This window comes from Doryrhamphus excisus, chromosome 23 (assembly GCF_030265055.1).
Source record: "Doryrhamphus excisus isolate RoL2022-K1 chromosome 23, RoL_Dexc_1.0, whole genome shotgun sequence".
NCBI classification, from domain to species: Eukaryota; Metazoa; Chordata; class Actinopteri; order Syngnathiformes; family Syngnathidae; genus Doryrhamphus; species Doryrhamphus excisus.
The window spans coordinates 3445281-3466678 of record NC_080488.1 but is presented as its reverse complement, the minus strand read 5'-3'; the positions used below and the strand labels follow the sequence as shown (position 1 = coordinate 3466678).

The window sequence follows — 21398 nt, the reverse complement described above, 5'->3', positions numbered from 1 at the left end:
GCTGGGCATGCCCATAACACTTCACTTGGGAGGCATCTAGACTAGATGCCTGAGCTACCTCAAAGGGCTCCTCTTGACTCGACTCTACTCTAAGCCCCTCCCAGATGACCGAGTCCCCCTTGGGGGACCAAACTCATTTCAGTCGCTTGTATCTGTACCGGCGTTCCGTACCGGTATCTTGTATCGGCATTCCCAAGGCGTTCTCAGGCCAGCTGTGAGATATAATCTCTGCATTGTGTCCTAAGTCTGGACCGGGGCCTTCTCCCTGCTGGGCATGCCCATAACACCTCACCTGGGAGGCATCCAGACTAGATGTCTGAGCCACCTCAAAGGGCTCCTCTTGACTCGACTCTACTCTAAGCCCCTCCCGGATGACCGAGTCCCCCTAGACCCCCGTGGTCTATTTCCGTGGATGCTGCTAATGCTACTTTGGAGAAAATTCCCAGGAATTAGCGCTTCGCTACCTTAAAAAAAAAAATAAAAAAATGACACAGTTAAGCCAGTGAAAAAGAGCATCGGGTCAGCGAAGATTCCCACCGGCTCCGAGACCATCAAGTGCTAGCTGGCGGACTTTATATTAGATCATTGTATAGACATTATAAAAGAAAAGGACCCAGGGTACTTTTGTACGAGTCCCAGGTACTCCGTGTTATGATTACCTATGGTGAGATAATTCTCAGCTTCATAAAGAGCAACATTGAAAGTCGTGCAAGTGTGTGTACATGCACTTTTTTTTTTTTTATATAACGCTGCATGTATGCATTAGCGCGCCGACGCACCAAAAGATCCATTTAGACCTCCATCACACGCCCGCCCGGTCGGTCGGTCTTTCTCTCTTTTCCAAAAGGGTGAGACCAAAACAACGGAACACTACCAAAGTGGAGCGTTGTGGACTCATAAGGCCTCTGGGCCTTTAAGAGATTACTGCGGTTATTGCTTTGAGACTTTCCGACTGACATCAATTGTGTAACATCAACAGCTGACCACGCACACACACGGAAGCAGCAATAAAGTGAGCGAAACAAAAGTCGGAAAAAGAAAGGAACGCTCGCGGAGAGAAAAGGTCAAAGTGACATGTTTGATACCGAGGTAGCAGCAAAGTCGATACAAAAAGCAGAATGAGTAAATATAGAAGAAAGGTGCCGGGGAATGTGGGAGTCTTGGGGGGGGGGGTCCGTCCAGTACCGAAGAGAACTAAAACATGGAGGGACCTCACGGTGTAGCGAGAGAAATAGATGCCGTGGGTGGTAAAAAAAGAAAAGACGTCGGGCACAGGAAGTGGGCGTGGAGAGAACAGAAGAGAGAGAGAGAGGTAGTCCCTCGCCCCCTCAGCTTGGTGACAGTGGAGGAGAACCTGGTTGCCGCCGCCGCCGTTGCTGCTCGCCACCCACAGAGCAACAGTAGCCAGGGGAGCCCTACTTGCCGCCCACTCGGGCATCCAGAAACATACCCAACCTTTCCACCCACAGCCGGGGCGCTACTTATTACCTCACACGCCCACACAAGCCAAACACAGACAACTAATTCGTCAACAGCGATGGCGCAGAACGACATACAGTACTTGCTCACGGTGCAACAACAACACAAAGACACAAAAACACACCCACAGCGAGTGAATGCGTCACATAAATCGACAACTAAACGCTAAATATCTCACGCATCTTAAAACTGTGCTTTCCGAATACCTGCAAGGCATGCTGGGTAGTTGAAGTATTAATGATAAAACACTGGATATTTAAGAGTATGCTAACTCCTTCTTGTTTTACTTCTCTGATGACTTCCTCGACATATTTTTGCAGTTTAGCAAAAATCCAACAAACATGGCAATAAGATACCCAGAATGCCTTGCGGCAGGAATATATTGTGCATATGGCTACTGGTTACTTTGTGTGTCGTGTGTGGACATGTTGTGTTGTTTACTTCGACAAGCTACTGCTATATATAAATATTAAAATTAAATATATATATATATACATTTAAAATTAAAATTAAAATTAAAATTAAAATTAAAATTAAAATTAAAATTAAAATTAAAATTAAAATTAAAATTAAAATTAAAATTAAAATTAAAATTAAAATTAAAATAATTTTTTTTTTAATTTTTAAAAACTTAAATTATATTAGGAAAGCAGGAAGTGAACAAATGTAACAGTTACTGATTGTAAAAGTACCAGATGGAGGGGTAGGATTTAATAAGCTTTGCTTCTTCCTACTCCTTTTGGACATGTGGAACTGTGAACTGATTATGTGATGCATTCAATTGTAATCTGATGCATGTTCAAATGAAATTAAACCATTACCATTAGCCTTGGACATTCCTCATGAAACAACAACCTTACTAAACAAGCAAACACACACATGCACAAAGGGCTTCCCCCCTGTGTTGTATCAGGCCTCGTGTCAGATGGAAACTTGGATTGTAAGCCGAGCTGACTCCGCTTAGCTTAGGTTACGTGGGTCTCTACCCTTTACCGTTGTTGTTTTTTTTAAATCAGCTATCAGCCCTTCAAAATATGAAATGCTTTCCAGGAGTTTCTGTCGTTTGTGTGGCTGCTTAGCATACATAAGACGGCAAAGATTACATAGAAGAAAAACCCATTAAAGTTAGATCAACAATGTAATATTCATGGAGCCATATCAAGAAGGTCATGTTTCATTATTTAAGGCAGTAGTTACAGAGTGTGTGTGTGTGTGTGTGTGTGTACTAACCTACTGAAGCGACAGATGTGGGCGGAGAAGGGCTTTCCCGATGACATGGAACAGTGAAAAGCTTGATACTCTTATGTAAACGCATATTCAAAAGGCTCTTTTTCTGCACAAAGTACACCTACACACACACACACACACACACACACACAAGGCCAGCTGTTATATAAAGATAAATAATGGGATTATCAATACTGAATAATACAATACTGGAATACACAAGTGTCAACTGTAAGACACCATCAAAGGAGCTACTATATAATAATAATAATACTGTATGTAAGCATTATTATATAGCTTTATGTATTTGTATTGCTGCCATGACAAATAATACTACAAACTCGGCTACTACTAGGAATAATACCAGTTTTATTCCAATCAAAACGTCTCCACTTTGGCGGAGGAGCCCGTCTATACAGCACAAGCAGAACAACATACAATACTTGCTCACGGTGCAACAACAACACAAAGACACGACACACCCACAGCGAGTGAATGCGTCACATAAATCAAAAACTAAACGCTAAACATCTCACGCATCTTAAAACTGCGTTTTCCGAAATGCCCGCAAGGCATGCTGGGTAGTTGAAGTATTTATAATAAAACACTGGATATTTAAGAGTGGGCTAACTCCTTCTTGTTTACTTCTCCGACGACATATTTTGCAGTTTAGCAAAAATTCAACAAACATGGCAATAAGATACCCAGAATGCCTTGCGGCAGGAATATATTGGAGGAAGGTTACTTTGTGTGTTGTGTGGACATGTTGTGTTGTTTACTTAGACGACGAAGCTACTGCTATATATATATATCACTATATTGACAGTATATTTTATAATTATTTTAATTATAATTATTTTAATTATAATTATTTTAAAATTAAAATTAAAATTAAAATTAAAATTAAAATTAAAATTAAAATTAAAATTAAAATTAAAATTAAAATTAAAATTAAAATTAAAATTAAAATTAAAATTAAAATTAAAATTACTTAAATTATATTAGGAAAGCAGGAAGTGAACAAATGAAACCGTTACTGATTGTAAAAGTAAACTGTATTATGGAAAGCAGGAAGTGAACAAATGAAACTGTTACTGATTCTAACGGAATCCGACAGGATTCTCTGCATCTGATTAGTCATGTCAACAATGTCATGAATTAAGACGCTTAGCTAGCCATGATGTGGCCCACGGGCCGCAGTTTGCACACCTCCGGCATATAGGAATGAACCCAACATACGCTGTATGCAGAAATTAGCATAACAAACAACAACAAGCACCAGAGGATGTGCTTAGGCTGTAAATTTCCACTTAGTAACAGCAACGTTATTTTTTGACACGTGTTCAATTGCCATTTTTTTATGCTCAGACTCCCGCACACTTCGATGTGTTAATACAGGCATTTGTTTGCTATGCTCTGCGGAACGCTGGGAATCATTTGTTCTGCGATCTGCTATGCCGGGCGCTAGCATGCTACGCAACAAGCGGTGAGCTGTTTGTGTGTCTGCCATGCAAATTAAAAGTCTCCCCCCCGCCCCATCATATCAACCTGATTACAGTACTTATTGGAATGCTAATTAAATTCTGCTTTGTTATTATTATGTATTTATGCTAGAATTAAGCTAGTGTGTATCTCATAACGATCCACCTCCTGAGCTATCATTGCACTTTATTTCTTGACCTCTTTTTTTTTTTTTTTTTTTTTCTGGTCTTCCTGTCAGCGTAGTTCTCGCAGTTCTCACCCCGTGTGTGTTCATTGTCCTGGCGTGGGGGAAACAAATTGTCTTGTTTTCAGTCTTGTGGTTCCACACCCAGCAAGGTCGTCCCAGGCAAGCTGTCAGGACGAGCCTGTGTCACTCAAAAACGCGCCTCCGCAGGATTTCCCTCATTCAATGTCTGAGCGCTCAGACGGCGACAGGCACGACCGTGTGTGTGTGTGGGTGTCTTCTCGTGGTCTTGTGTTTCGGATTCAAAGTGAGCAAAAAATAAATGTTGTAAACAAAAGGCCAGCGCGGTGGATAAGAGCGATGGCTCATTCTTTTGAGGAGTTGGCATGTTCTTATTGTGATTGCAGTCATTTCCTCCCACTGGACAAAACACGCAGTTTAGCATGACTGGAGACTCTAAATTGAGCAGAAGTGTGAATGTGGGTGAAAATGGTTGACTTTAAGAGAGGGGTACACCCATGGCAAATATAGACAAACAACCATTCACACTCACATTCATACCTATGGACAATTTGGAGTCGCTAATTAACCTAGCATGTTTTTGGAATGTGGGAGGAAACCGGAGTACCCGGAGAAAACCCACACATGCACGGGGAGAACATGCAAACTCCACACAGAGATGGCCGAGGGTGGGGAAAGACAAAATAAGAAGCCAAAAAGTTACCACTTCCACACAAAATAGGAGGAGAACTCGTTCATTCATTCATTCATTTTATACCGCTTATCCTCACAAGGGTCGCAAGGGTGCTGGAGCCTATCCCAGCGGTCTTCGTGTGAAAGGTGGGGTACACCCTGGACTGATTCGAAACGAGAGATTCGAAACGAGAGGTTCAAAACAAAAGATTCGAAATGAGGGTTCAAAACGAGAGATTCGAGACGAGAGATTCAAAACAGGAGGTTAAAAACGAGAGATTCGAAAGGAGAGATTCAAAACGAGAGATTCGAGACGAGAGATTCGAGACGAGAGATTCGAGACGAGAGATTCAAAACAGGTGGTTAAAAACGAGAGATTCGAAAGGAGAGATTCGAAACGAGAGATTCGAAACGAGAGATTCAAAAAGAGAGATTCGAAACGAGAGATTCGAAACGAGAGGTTCAAAACGAGAGGTTCAAAACGAGAGATTCAAAACGAGAGATTCAAAACGAGAGATTCAAAACAAAAGATTCGAAACAAGAGATTCAAAACGAGGGATTCAAAACGAGAGGTCCAAACGAGAGGTTCAAAACAAGAGATTCAAAATGAGGGATTCAAAACAAGGGATTCAAAACGAGAGAATCGAAACGAGAGATTCGAAACGAGAGATTCGAAACGAGAGATTCAAAATGAGAGATTTTTGAAACAAGATATTCAAAACGAGAGGTTCAAAACGAAAGATTCGAAACAAGAGATTCAAAACGAGGGATTCAAAACGAGAGATTCAAAACGAGAGTTTCAAAAACAAGAGATTCAAAACGAGGGATTCAAAACAAGGGATTCAAAACGAGAGATTCGAAACGAGAGATTCAAAACGAGAGATTCAAAACAAGAGATTCAAAACGAGAGATTCAAAACGAAAGATTCAAAAAGAGAGATTCGAAATGAGAGATTTTTGAAACAAGATATTCGAAATGAGATATTCAAAACGAGAGGTTCAAAACGAAAGATTCACAACGAGGGATTCAAAACAAGGGATTCAAAACGAGAGATTCAAAACAAGTGATTCAAGAGATTGCATTGACTCGAAATATCTCACACAGTTGTAACAAATGTACGCATGTCTTCCAAATCACCACATCCCATAGGGGGCGCCAAACATTCCAAATCATTTCCAGATATGTGGGGGGAAAAAAAACCTTAGGGTGTCCTAATTTTTCACTGAATGTGAAAAATGAAGTTGCACTTAGTTACCTTTGTTCATGGAAAGTGTTGATGCATACAATATGAAAAGGTCCTGTTCTTCACAGCAACATTGGTGCATGGCTCCAAGCACGAGGAAGAGAAGGGAATGTCGATGCGGCCCCTCCATAAACCTCCCCGTGTGGAAAGCACTCCAGGGAGAGGATATCCTCTTGTCTCAGTGTGTAACACATAAAATCCCCAACTCGGCATCACCCCCCCACCCATGGTAAAACGCTGCCCGTCCCCTCCAACCCCCAACCCCCCCCCAAACCTAAATCTGTGTCAGTTATGTAAAACGCAGGGTGAGGAGTATGGGAAAGGTCCCCCGAGAGCAACGTTGTCATCATACATTAAACAGCACCCCAGGTCTGACTAAACACCCGCTCATTAATAAAGAATGAGCGGTTAAATATAGACCCCACCACCATCATAACCCCCCCCATTGGCCCCCAGTGTTCTTGTTCCGACAGGATTCTCTCCATATGGAGAGTCTGCCCCAGCCAGGCTTGTGATGCTACACTCACACTGGGTTCAGGACCAAGGAGAGCTCCACTACTGCAATCATGGGCGTTCATCTATTTTCTATATATCTATTTTCCTTATTAGGGTCAGGGCTGAGCTGGAGCCTATCCCAGCTGACTTTGGGTGAGAAGGGGGGGGGGGGGCAGGACAAACAACCATTGACATAATTTAAAGCAGGGGTGTCCACATATTATATATAATATAATATAGTATATAATATAATTAATAATATGCCCACAAAATGGGCATATGCCCAATAATAATATATAAATATATATTATAATATATAATAATAATAATTTATAAAATTTAAAAATAATAGATAACAATAAATAAAATAATAAATAATAATATATAATATATAAATATAATAAAAAAAATCATTAATTCACTCATTTTCTACCGCTTTTCCTCACAAGGGTCGAGGGGGTGCTGGAGCCTATCCCAGCTGACTTTGGGTGAGAAGGATGGGGGCAGGACAAACAACCATTGACACAATTTAAAACAGGGGTGTCCAAATATTATATATAATATAATATAGTATATAATATAATATAATAATATGCCCACATAATGGGCATATGCCCAATAATAATGTATAAATATGTATATATTATAATATATAATAATAATTTTAAAAAGTTAAAAAAATAACAATAAATACAAAAATAAATAATATATAATATATAAATATAATAAAAAAAATAATAAAAAATGGAAGGATGCCACTTTTTTCCATTTTTGCTGTTATTGGTTCTTTCATTAACTTTTCTTGTTTAATTATATTTTCAGAAAAAATGGGCCCCCAGGCTGCACTTTGGAGACCCCTGATTTTGAACATACAATCAACCTTCCATTCATTTTTGGGGGATGTGTCATGCATATTCATAATAACATAATAATATAATAACATAACAGGTATGTTCCTCCAAAACAAAAGGCCTTACTGAACGTGATATCAACACCACACTCCATCCTTCCTCGCTTCTTTCCGTCCACTCTCTCCATCCTCTACCTCATCGGTCTCCCTTTTCATTCTAACCCCTCAACATCTATCACTCTCTCCTCTTTTTACCACCCTCTTCCTCACCACCCGGGTGTAATGTCAGCGACTCCTCGGTCTCCATCGACAAACATTTCAGAGCTCCCTCACCTTGGTGCTCCCGTGAACACTTTCCTTTCCTGACGCCTCTATTTCTATTTTTTTTTCAGTCTATCCTAAGTACTTCTATCCATCCTGCTGTCTGATTTAAACCACAGGACTACTTTTTACTCTTTCCCCTAAAGGCCAGATGGATTTCTTTTCATGAGCCTGGAGCAGAAGAAAGATGAGCGGAATTCCAAACCCCCAAAGTGGGATAAAAAGGATCGGGCAGAAGAAGCGAGGGATGCATAGAGAGTAGCACACACCTTGACGACATTCAGCACTTTGACATAAAGAGCAAGGGGGGACATGGGGGGGGCCTTATTGTGACGTTAAAGCACTGGAACTCGTAAAGTGGGAGACCGAATGGACAAACGTTGGACTAGACATCTTAATCAATCAATCATTCATTCATTTTCTACTGCTTTTCCTCACGAGGGTACATCCTGGACACAGGGCACATATAGACAAACAACCATTCACACTCACATTCATACCTATGGACAATTTGGAGTCGCTAATTAACCTAGCATGTTTTTGGAATGTGGGAGGAAACCGGAGTACCCGGAGAAAACGGGTAGAATTCCACACAGAGATGGCCGAGGGTGGGGAAAGACAAAATAAGAAGCCAAAAAGTTACCACTTCCACACAAAATAGGAGGAGAACTTATTAATTCATTCATTTTCTACCGCTCATCCTCATGAGGGTCACTGGAGCCTATCACAGCTGTTTTTAGGCAAGAGGCGGGGACCAGCCAATCACAGGGCACATATAGACAAACAACCATTCACACTCACATTCATACCTATGGACAATTTGGAGTCGCTAATTAACCTAGCATGTTTTTAGAATGTGGGAGGAAACCGGAGTACCCGGAGAAAACCCACGCATGCACGGGGAGAACATGCAAACTCCACACAGAGATGGCCGAGGGAGGGGAAAGACAAAATAAGAAGCCAAAAAGTTACCACTTCCACACAAAATAGGAGGAGAACTCATTATTTCATTCATTTTCTACCGCTTATCCTCACGCTCGTTGTGGGAGGTGCTGGAGCAAGGGCGGAATTGAACCCTGGTCTCCTAGCTGTGAGGTCTACGCGCTAACCACTCGTCCACCGTGCAGACACATCTTAATCAATCATAATACATAATACATTTTTTAAGGTATGATGTAGAGAGTGTGATGCGTATTATATTATATTATATTATATTATATTATATTGTATTATGATGGTGTAAGGATGCTTAATGTTATGCCTCATAAAGAACCTTCTGGTGTTTATCATTGTCAGCTAAAGGCACAAATAATGTGCATGTTTTTTTTTTTTCCTTCCAAGGTAAACTAATGAAACGGTGCTCCTGGAGGCTGTGAAGGTCAAAAGCTCCACCCCTGGTTGGAGGCCAGTTGTCTATCTGCCCAATCGGATGGAGCAGGTGGGGGTAGGAGAGTAGATGAAATTGTTTTTTTTTTGTTTTTTGGTTTTTTTTTTGGAGCCAAGAGCCAAAGATTTGGCAACTATGACAACAATATCGCATCAAGGCCTTCTTAGGAAGTCCAAGATGCTCACGGAGATGTCAGTCATAGATGATGGAGGAGATGATGCCCACAAGGTGAGCCAATCGTCCTGCTCACTTGACCCCTCCAATTACCACGGCGACGGTTAATTAGTGCAGAGGTAAGCTCTCGTAATTACAACACTACGGTTCGGACAAGAGGCTACGAGACACACACACACACACACGCGCAAAACACGTTGCTATGGATACCTTCCCGTCTTCTGTATAGCGCTGTGCATGGAGAGGATGAAGATAGAAATAGATGAAAGAGTTAAGGGGGGGGGGGGGGGAATAACAAGAAGCCGAGACAAGAGAAAGAGAAGGCAAACAAAAAAAGCGAGAAGTAACAACGTTTAGTTCAGAGGGGGGGGGGTCGACGGCGTGTCATCCGCTTTAACGGCGAACTCTGTCGAGGAATATGACAGTTGAAAAGACAATCATCAGGCAACGTTTGAATCCCGGCCTCGTGTTCCCGACACCTGCAGACATTTGAAAAAGATCTGCCGGAGCGCACCTTTGTACGTATTCATACGCATCAGCGGGTCGCCTATGCCTGACATTTCTCATGACGGCGGCCATGACGGCGGAAGCCTGTGTAGATAATAACCGGTAAATATATGTTGCATATAATTACATACAAACATACTGTAACAACCACAAATGCTGCATTCAAGCTCACGTAACCATGTTTAGCTGACGTGTTACATAAGATGTTCAGAAGTGTATATCTCATAGGACCCATCATGGACGCCTCCTTACACTTCAGCAGCCTCTCAAAAGGTCACATGACAAGCTGCGCCATAGTTAAACCGATGACCGACCTCAGGGGTGGCCTGCTCTGCATGGCATACCCGGCATACCTTGTGGATTGGGAACAAAATGCTATGAAGTGTTTACGTAAAAAGGACCCAGGACTCCTGCTGGAACAGATGGCACACCACCAACCAACCAACCAACCAACCGGGGTCACCCACCCCCCCTTCTGCTCAAGTCCAGGAGGTTGGATGTGCTTGGTATGCTCTAGTGTTTCCTTAGTGGATGGCTCCACCATGTGTTCAAAACACGCATTACATGTTACTGGGGTACAGTACAGGTGCTGGGTACTTCCTGTATAAGATTGGTACTACTATTACTATCATATGTACACAGTTCCTCCATGTTGGAATAGCAAACATTCCGGTTTTCATGGAAGAACTTGGTCATGCACCCTTGTTCTACAAATCAAACTAAATAAGATAACATAAGCCTTTATTCGTCCCTCAGTGGGGACATTTTCATATATAATAATATGTATAATGTATAATAATAATAATAAATAATAAGAAAATAATTCATTTATTTTCGACCGCTTTTTCCTCACGAGTGTGAGTCGCTAATTAACCTAGCATGTTTTTGGAATGTGGGAGGAAACCGGAGTACCCGGAGAAAACCCACGCATGCACGGGGAGAACATGCAAACTCCATACAAAGATGGCCGAGGGTGGGGAAAGGCAAAATAAGAAGCCAAAAAGTTACCACTTCCACACAAAATAGGAGGAGAACTCATTCATTCTTTCATTCATTTTCTACCGTTTATCCTCACGAGGGTCGTAGGGGGTGCTGGAGCCTATCCCAGCAGTCTTCAGGCGAGAAGCGGGGTACACCCTGGACTGGTGGCCAGCCAGCCAATCACAGGGCACATATAGACAAACAACCATTCACACTCACATTCATACCTATGGACAATTTGGAGTCGCTAATTAACCTAGCATGTTTTTGGAATGTGGGAGGAAACCGGAGTACCCGGAGAAAACGGGGAGAACTCCACACAGAGATGGCCGAGGGTGGGGAAAGACAAAATAAGAAGCCAAAAAGTTACCACTTCCACACAAAATAGGAGAACTCATTCATTCATTCATTTTCTACCGTTTATCCTCACGAGGGTCGTAGGGCCTCAGAGATGGCAGAGGGTGGAATTGAACCCTGGCCTCCTAGCTGTGAGGTCTGCGTGCTAACCACTAGACCACCGTGCCTAAGAAAATACTACTACTAATAATAATAAATATAATATATATAATAATGACATAAATGCAATGAAAAATTAATATATTATTATAATGGGTTTTAACTTTACCAATGTAATAAATACAAAAAAAACAACAAGTGAATTTACTCTCCTTTATTAGCGGTTGTATTACCGATACATGAGCAAGTAAGATATCATTTTTCCGGCACACTTTAATGTGTTTCACATGGACGTTTTGTGAATTGGCACAGATGTACAAATGAGAAACTCAGTGTACAATACTACTTTAAAATGAAAAATAAGAATGGGTGGCCTATACGCTGCATAAAAATGCGGTGTTGACCAAAAATATATATATATTTTTTTTTTATAATTATCGCCAAGTGTTCCAGCAGTAGGCCTAAAAAGACCTTTTAGGGTGAAAACAGGGAGCAGTGTGTGCATTAGTGTCTTTGTTAAAGAATTAAATCTTAAGAAAAACAAACAAAAAAAAAATACACAATTAAAAACTAAATTCATAACATCAGACACAGAACTGAAAACCCTGGATAATTAAAAAAAAAAAAGCCCAGAGAATATATAAGGCAAGCAAGCTCGCACTGTATTTACAGTAGCTACTATTTACATTGTCTTTATTTATGTTATGCCAGCAGTTGAGGTGGACTTTGTCTCCCTCTATTGGTTTAAAGTAGCTGCACACTTCCAGCATCATGCTTTAAAAGGTTCACTCACAGGGAAAACTAAAGCCGAAAAAAGGATGATGGGACATCATTGGAACCCTGTGGACCAGACCAGACCCCCCTCCCTCCCCAGTTGGGAAGCAAGAGTAGAGGAAGAAAACTAAAAAATGAGCCACAACGGAGGAAATGTTAAAAGAATATCATACAATACGTGGAATAATTACACAATATGACAACACAACCGGAAAATCACGGAATAAGGATGCTGCCGAAGTTGGAATCTGAACTTTGCCGAGCCAGATTGAACCGGACACTAGGCCCGTTATTTATGTTTTTAAAAAAAAAAAAAAAAAAAAAAAAATTCCCGTCACTGGTATGTTGTATATACTTTCTCACGGGTATACTAAAGTCACCAGGAAAAACCGGGAAAGAGAGAGAGAGCGAGAAAAAGAGGATAAAAGGAGTGAGAAAACTAACAGCTAAAAGGTGCATTAATGGTGCGTTTGTGTGTTCGTGTGGAGATCAGACATAAGAGTGGGTGATGTCGGGCTGTGGTGGCGGACAGAGAGGCTAGGTCCGTGGGTGTGGACAAGAGAGGCCCTCACGGAGGCGTCTCTGCACTGGATGTGGTCTTTTTCTTTGGTGGCTTCTTCACCGTCTTGGTTTGAGTCTTCCCAAAAGAGGAAGCGGGACAGGAAATATGAAAAGTAAAGAAGAAGAAGAGGTGGTGAAGAACGGCATCAATACAGGAGTGTGAAGTGCGAGCGGAAAAGCGGATACCGGTAAGTCACAACAAGATCTTTGTAACCATGTTCCCGCTGCTTGTTATTTTCCTGGATGCGTTTAGGGTCCGTGCATAGCAAGGTTTACACTATAAAACAACCATTTTATCATCTGTGCAGCTTCCTAAAAGTATGCGTAGAAGCGATAGCGGCCATGTCACTGGACGGTGTGTTTACGTTTTTGCATGCAGGCTAAAGCAGAGGGCGCTACGGAACTAACATGTAGGACTTATTCCGAAAGTTAACTACTTTTACTACTTTTATTTTCTCATGATGTCAATAGAATCTCTACCATAACGTACACCGCTTCCTTCGCCAAATACTTGCATAGTCATCCATTCGATAATAACGACACACGTAAAAAAAAGGCGGTACAGTCATCCCTCGAAATATCACGGCTCAGATGTTTCGTGGTTTTTCAAAATAAATCACTTTCAAAAATATCATTTGAGAACTTTGTTATTTTGAACACAAACAAACACACAAATTGAGGTAAAAGAAAGTACACATGCGTATTAGTAGACGGTATGTTTACAGGATTATATTGCACCATCATAAAAGCAGTACTACACAGTTGAGAGTACTGTGTAATGTACTATGAACTCGAGACCTTAAAAAGTGGCGTGCTGCAAACAATTACTCACTCGGTAACCGTTTTATAATTATAGGTTATCACATGGTTTGTTTCGTATCAGGCCTGGTATCATGCCCCCGCGTGCCAGTATCAGCCCGAGACCGCAGGTCTGATACCAGACAAACCATGTGATGATGTTATTATCACATACTATTTAATCATGAGCTTATTATCACGTACTATTTCATCAAAAAACCAATTTGTTTCCAGAAAATGTTCAGTTTATTACATGTATTATATCTAAACAGTGTAATCACAATAATTGCAACAATATTTCAACAATAATATTTTATCTTATTAATGTCTGACAATTAAAGTTCCATTAATTAAAAGTTTGGGTTTTTTGGTGACTGGAGAAGCACTAGGCACTAAGCACTCGTGCGCTGTTCTCTGATTGGTTGTTTCACTGGCACGATACCAGAGCAGCGCGCTCTGAGTGGACAGCTACGGGGGCTGATACTGGACATGGTTAATCTCTATATTTTATCAGTATCACTGCCCCTGGGCTTTGACACAGTATCATTTCGGCCTTTTCCCGTATCATTCATGGGCGGTTTCTAGGGTACAGGGACAATTAATACTGTAGTATGTGATAAAGAAGGTTATTATATATATATATATATATATATATTTTTTTTTTTTTTTTTATTTATAGTAAAAAATATATATATATATTTTTATTTTTTTATTTTTTTTATATTTTTTTTATATATAATATATATATTTATATATATTTTTTTTTTTTTTTTTTACTTAAATAGGTTTTTAACAGTGCTCACAGTCAGGAGATAAATGGTTCAAATCCCTGTTCTCACCATGCGTGCATGGCTTACTATGTTTCAAAGGTATGCATGTTAGGTTAAGTAGACAAGATTAATCTGTGTAAAAAAAATTAATGAATGCTTTTCACATTAAAAATTAAATAGCTTGTATGGTTGTATGGTTCCCAATTCAAAGCCATAAAACTGTTGCTAACGTTTTTTGACAATTGTCGGAGAATGCTAAGCTAACTGTGCATTACAGTGTGTCCATACCTCCGTCTTTGCAGCGGGTTTCTTGGTTGTCTTGACGGAGGTGCTGCGTTTGGGAGCCCTTTCCCCCACGTCCTCATCAGAGTGTTCGGTCCTTGTGTCTGATTGGTCGGAGCTGTGTTGGGACAGCGTTTCGTCTGGAAGTGACGTGGCTGCCAAAGAGCGAGCTGTTGGATTCAAATAAGAAAAAATATATATACAAATGAGCTGTACGATTGTGTTAATTTAAAAACGTGGGTCTTACTCTGCCGTGCGGCGGTGCTCCTGGCCCGAGGCAGCGTGCTGGCCCCCGAGCTCATGTCATCCACGGATTCCCGCCTCATTCGGCCGTCTGAGGAGTGCAGAGCCAGCTCATCCTCCGCGTTGATGAGAGTCAGGTCCTGCATGCTAAAACTGCGCAGCTTGTCTGACAGCACGCCCTGCCCCTGCGTAGCAAAGCGTGCACGTGTGGAAGTGGTAAGTTTTGGGCTATTTAAGTTTAAAGGAAATAACTTGAAGGCTACCGTTTATTACGTTTGATTAATGTTCATGTTAAAGGTTAAATAACTGTTAATAGTTATCCTCCCTATCCGTGTGGAAGTGGTAAGTTTTTGGCTATTTAAGTTTAAAGGAAATAACTTGAAGGCTACCGTTTATTACGTTTGATTCATGTTCATGTTAAAGGTTAAATAACTGTTAATAGTTATCCTCCCTATCTGTGTGGAAGTGGTAAGTTTTGGGCTATTTAAGTTTAAAGGAAATAACTTGAAGGCTACCGTTTATTACGTTTGATTAATGTTCATGTTAAAGGTTAAATAACTGTTAATAGTTAATATCCTCCCTATCCGTGTGGAAGTGGTAAGTTTTTGGCTATTTAAGTTTAAAGGAAATAACTTGAAGTGGAATGTTTTATCAGAGCTTTTATTGTAGAAAATTAGAACCAAAGTGAAGTTTTTTATTTTTTTTTTGTTTTTAATAAATTTTAAATAATAATAAAAAATAAAATTTTAATTTTTTTTTTTTTTTTGAAAACCTGATGCGGCCCAGTCTCACCCAGACCCTAGCTCCAGTGGCCCCCGAACTAAATTGAGTTTGAGACCCCTGCTCTAAATGCAATATATTAAGTTCTATGTGAAGTATTTCTATAATGCCTCATATTAACTCACTAGCAAGATATCATAGTGTATATATAGACTGGTCATATATTTATATCTTGTTTCATATTATCTACATATTGTAGTTGTATATAACTCTGGGTAAAAGTGTTGATTTGTTAATACTTGGGTTGTTTATTTTTCTATATTGTGTATTTTGTACTGCTTAACTGATTCTGTACTCTTATTGCTGTGCAATGCAAATTTCCGAACTGAGGGACGAATAAAGGCATATCTTATCTTAACTTAGATTGTACGCATGGAGGTGATGCGACTCACCTTGGTGGCTGCGGTGACGGCAGCGTTAGCAGCCAAGTTGAGACCCCTCTTTCCAAAACGCATCATGGTCTCATAACTCCTGTCTTTGGCCTGGGCAATGTAATCATCTATCTCCTGCAGGACGAAAAAAAAAAAGGTAAATAAAGCCAGGCAGGGGGACAAAAAAAAACATCACAAGAGTCCTACCTTCTCCTTGTTGGACAACGTTGGGTGGACAAATTTGCGGTAGAGAACACTTGAGCCTTTGGTGTACGGCGACAGGAGCCAGATCACAAAGGCGATCTTCAGCTCAAAATAAAACGGAAACCTGTGAAATGGAAAATCAATTCAAGCAAGAACGGATGATAATCGCTATAACAGCCCTAATAGCTGTACATGGCAACGGAAACACACATGAACGCATCATATGACATTATATAAGTGTTTACTTATTTAAAGTGAGAGTGCTGATGGGGCCCATCATGAGCATCTCGTAACTCACCATGACAAGAAGAGGTCTGTGGCCGTCTCCGCCGTAGAGAACAAGGCAAACACTATCCAGTACATCATCCACTTCACCTGAACACATGGAAAACACACGTATATTGAATACATAATAATAACCAATTACCTAAGAATGTCAAGCAGTTGATGTGACAAAAAAATTAAAATTAAAATTAAAATTAAAATTAAAATTAAAATTAAAATTAAAATTAAAATTAAAATTAAAATTAAAATTAAAATTAAAATTAAAATTAAAATTAAAATTAAAATTAAAATTAAAATTAAAATTTCAAAAATTTTAAAATTCAAGGATGAAGAGTCTTGTATGGTGTTTCGGTACGTGACAAAAAAAATTTAAATTAAAATTATTGTATGGTATTTCGGTACGTGACAAAAAATTTAAATTATTACTTCAGTATGTGACAAATAATAAATAATTAAATAAATAATTAAATACAATTTAAAATTACATTAAAAAAACAAAAACAAACAAAATTTAAACATTTAAAAATTTAAATGCTAAATACAAGGATGAAGAGTCTTGAACCAGTCATGATGTGCTATATATATCACTATATTGACACTTACTATGGTACCCATTATGTCATTGTATGGTCATATGACCTTGTACTTCTGTATGTGACAAAAAATACATTTAAAAAAATTTATAAAATTAAAAAATTAAATAAAAAAACAAAAAAAATTTTTACTATATTAGGAAAGCAGGAAGTGAACAAATGTAACAGTTACTGATTGTAAAAAGTACCAGATGGAGGGGTAGGATTTAATAAGCTTTGCTTCTTCCTACTCCTTTTGGACATGTGGAACTGTGAACTGATTATGTGATGCATTCAATTGTAATCTGATGCATGTTCAAATGAAATTAAACCATTACCATTACTATATAACGACAGCATGTGAGCGCTTGCAGGACCCCGTTGAAACACGCGGCGAGACACGTGGAGTTTAACAAGATGTTTACACGCTAAACGCAACATAGTCCAGTGGTGCCAGAGCACATCAGTATGCATGGTTTCACCTCCCAGAGACACAGAAGGGAATGTAGGGCATCATTGCTGCAATTAAGACCAAAACATTGCCTAATAGCAGAGATAAAGTATCATCAGAAATAATCAGGATGCTGAAACCAAATCAAAATGAAATGACATTGATGTCGAAGCCAGTTATTTGTTAGAAACCAGATCAACCGGAAATAAAAAACATCAGATCTAAAAATGGTGTCATGCACACTCTCCTCCTTCTGTTGCCGTCTGCTGGAGTAGAGACTGAAGGGGGTTGCTATGGTAACCTGTCGGGAAGGAGGAGATTGTTTTCTCGTGCAAATCCAGGCGGCAGGCCAGAGTGCTGCTGCTCCTGCATTTCCCCCCTCCTCCTCCTCCTCCTCCTCCTCCTCCCTCCACATGGACCTCCTTGTTCTCATCCTTTGTGGTGATGAGGTAAGCAGGGAGGACCCCGTTTGTTTAGGATTCACATCCACATGCACTGGGGAGTCTTTCATTTGAACTGGTCTTAGCTGGCCATCCAACATTGGACTCTTTACCATTGGTTATGGATCTTTTTATTCTCTTCATAACCTGTTTTTTTATGTTTGTATTTACTCAGGCTGCACGGCGGTCGAGTGGTTTGCGCAAAAACCTCACAGCTAGGAGACCCGAGTTCAATCCCACCTCTGTGTGGAGTTTGCATGTTCTCCCCGTGCATGCGCGGGGTCTCCTCCCAGATTCCAAAAAACATGCTAGGTTAATTGGCGACTCCAAATTGTCCATAGGTATGAATGTGAGTGTGAATGGTTGTTTGTCTATATGTGCCCTGTGATTGGCTGGCCACCAGTCCAGGTTGTACCCCGCCTCTGGCCTGTGGTCAGCTGGGATAGGCTCCAGCACGACCCTCGTGAGGATAAGCGGTAGAAAATGAATGAATGAATGAATTAGTTCTCCTCCTATTTTGTGTGGAAGTGGTAACTTTTTGGCTTCTTATTTTGTCTTTCCCCACCCTCGGCTTTCTCAGTGTGGAGTTTGCATGTTCTCCCCGTGCATGCGTGGGTTTTCTCCGGGTACTCCGGTTTCCTCCCACATTCCAAAAACATGCTAGGTTAATTGCCGACTCCAAATTGTCCATAGGTATGAATGTGAGTGTGAATGGTTGTTTGTCTATATGTGCCCTGTGATTGGCTGGCCACCAGTACAGGGTGGACCCCGCCGTTCGCCCAGCTGGGACCTCAGGGTCTCACAGTATTTCTGTGCATTCAAAATACCATCAATACAGTAAAAGGGACCTGTGTTTCGAATGAAGTGGCAGTGGGGGGGGGGGGGGGGGGGGGTATGAAGTGTTATGGACAACAGATGCTTGGAATGGTCACACCAGATACTGATTCACTTTGTGGTAACAGGGGCTTATGTAATTTAATACCGGTCTCAAGGCCCACACCCACTAGGACACAAAATCATTTTTGCTCAGAATCCTGCTAAAAGACAAAACAAACACAAGCCGATGAGACGTCCACATTGGAGCTGACAGCACCCTTGGGCAACCCCCCCCCCCAAAAAAGTAGAACAGCAAAAGGAAGGGGGGGGGGTGTCAGAATGACACACTTGGATTTGTAACCAGAGGTGATACTCACATATTCCTTCACATTCTTCGTTTTGACAGCCTTGTATGACGCGTACGCTGGGTAGAGCGTCCCGAAGGCGAGGCTGCAAATAAAATAAAATAAAAAAAATAAATAAAAGCAAGAAGTTAGGTTCAGTCGATTAAAGAAATACAGTATCTGGGTGTCGACTCTGAAACGTAAACAAATTACTTCCTGCCTAACAGCAGGTGAAACGTAGCTTATCTGTACTATTAGCAGCATCATTGTACTGATGCTATGAGGTAGCTAGCTTGCAAAAACACACAGAGCTGATACATGGAGACAGGATGTGAGATAAGGCTGACAAGAGTCAGCCATGGGGGGGGGGGGGGGTGACATGCAGCATTTTTTGTGGTGTGCAGAAACAAAAGCAGACATATGACGCATGAAGCACCTTTAAAGATGCACTGCTTCTCCGATGGTGACCTGACATGAATGGACCAAAAAGCCCTTCAAGAAAGTCTTCCAATGTCACTTCCAGCGTGTCTCCATTGTGTAAACACCCAGTATTTCTACTACCCAGCTGGTGCTATTCAGGGCACATTTAAGTAGGTCTTCCATCCCAATATGCATGAACTCCAGTCATGTGTACTGCATCACTTAGCTCTGTGCAGCCCACTATGCTACTGAAGTGGTCTGTATCTATGAATGTATGTATGTATGTCGCCACCATGACAATGCATCCTTGTTTTACCTTATTCTTCACCTTCTAAATGTTATCTTTCTATTATGTAATCACAGAAGCATAATAACAGGCATAATATTGCAGCACTGTGGATGTACTAAATGCAAGAATATGAGCAATGCAGCAGTGGAGTGCTTTCTGGCCAAAAATGGTGACATCTGACTTTCATCCAGTCCTGCCCTGCCGAATTAGACTTAAAAAGTCATTCCATGCTTCAATTTATCACAATTTTGTGTTCCAAATATGCTCCTTTTTAATGAGCGAATTACTGCTACTGCAGTCATATCGACAATGCATTCAGCCTTGTCATCACACTCGATAAATTAATGTTTCCATAAGCTGATAAAATATACTTAATATGACAAAAAATTAAGTTAGTATAAGAGTTAACTGTTGAGACTTTTGTTTAAATAGCAAAAAAAAAAGTGTTTAGCCGGTTTATAACTCCTGCCAGGTGTTACTGGCTAGCTGTTAGCTAAAAGGCTACTAGCTTAGAACGCGTCGTGTTAATTAGCGGGTGAAAATAAGCGAGTTGTTCATTTATTTTAATAATGAATGGCAGCTTTTTTGTGTTGTTTTTCTATATTGGATATTAGGGGGTAAATGTGTCAAGGTAGACTCCTGACAGAGAGCGACATGGAACATCAGTATGACAGCTGATGAATGACGCTCAGCTGGCTAACGTTCGAGCACCCACAACAAAAAAAACAGCCCCGCTACTCACACAACTATCCTCGAAATGATCCACGACACCATCTTTGCTGGATGTCAGGCTTGCCTTTGTCCGCGGTGGCGAGCTAGTGGGCTAGCGTACCCCACATAGCCGCTCTTGAACGCGGCTTGTGGTGGTGAAGTGGAGTCGGCGGTCAGGTGCGGTGCGGTGCGGTGCGGTGCTGTGTGGTAGCAACCGAGGATGTGCTGCAATCTCTGGGTTGGAGCTGCTGGATGTCTGCGTCTTAAAGGGCCAGTAACACTCATTCTACGGTGCTCCTCCCATTCATGACAAAAAGTTAAACTTTAATGCATTTTCTTGTTACATTTTCCTTGTATTTATTCAGTGCAGTAAATATTATACCTAAAAATACAATCTAAATGCGTAAAAGCAGTACATCTGTCATAAAATGACATGCTTATGGAGTCCCATTTAATGAATGCAAAGTCTGCGTCTTAAAGGGCAAGTAACACTCATTCTATGATGCTCCTCCCATTCGTGACAAAAAGTTAAACTTTAATGCATTTTCTTGTTACGTTTTCCTTGTATTCATTCACTGCAGTAAATATTTTACCTAAAAATACATTCTAAATATGTAAAAGCAGTACATCTGTCATAAAATGACATGCTTAAGAGTCCCATTTAAATTAATGCAAAGTCTGCGTCTTAAAGGGCAAGTAACACTCATTCTATGGTGCTCCTCCCATTCGTGACAAAAAGTTAAACTTTAATGCATTTTCTTGTTACGTTTTCCTTGTATTCATTCACTGCAGTAAATATTTTACCTAA

General features: G+C 40.6%; 1 protein-coding gene across 3 annotated transcripts in view; it reads right to left on the bottom strand.

Annotated features, from left to right (window-relative positions):
- The window catches only part of reep2 (receptor accessory protein 2), a 54392-nt gene extending 33565 nt beyond the window's left edge, over window positions 1-20827 (bottom strand). Inside the window, exons 1-8 of one of the 3 annotated variants that reach the window (XM_058063166.1) lie at window positions 20622-20826; window positions 19204-19276; window positions 16561-16637; window positions 16266-16386; window positions 16080-16193; window positions 14912-15092; window positions 14671-14834; window positions 11668-12380 (exon numbers count right to left, since the gene is read on the bottom strand). In XM_058063166.1, coding sequence (XP_057919149.1) covers window positions 12309-12380; window positions 14671-14834; window positions 14912-15092; window positions 16080-16193; window positions 16266-16386; window positions 16561-16637; window positions 19204-19276; window positions 20622-20653 — 834 coding nt within the window. In that variant the 5' untranslated portion in view covers window positions 20654-20826 and the 3' untranslated portion in view covers window positions 11668-12308. Of the gene's footprint in view, window positions 1-11667; window positions 12381-12559; window positions 12891-14670; window positions 14835-14911; window positions 15093-16079; window positions 16194-16265; window positions 16387-16560; window positions 16638-19203; window positions 19277-20621 lie in introns of those variants that run through there. The other 2 variants (XM_058063167.1, XM_058063165.1) reach the window with 2 other exon arrangements.
- Between the last annotated feature and the right edge of the window lie 571 nt (window positions 20828-21398).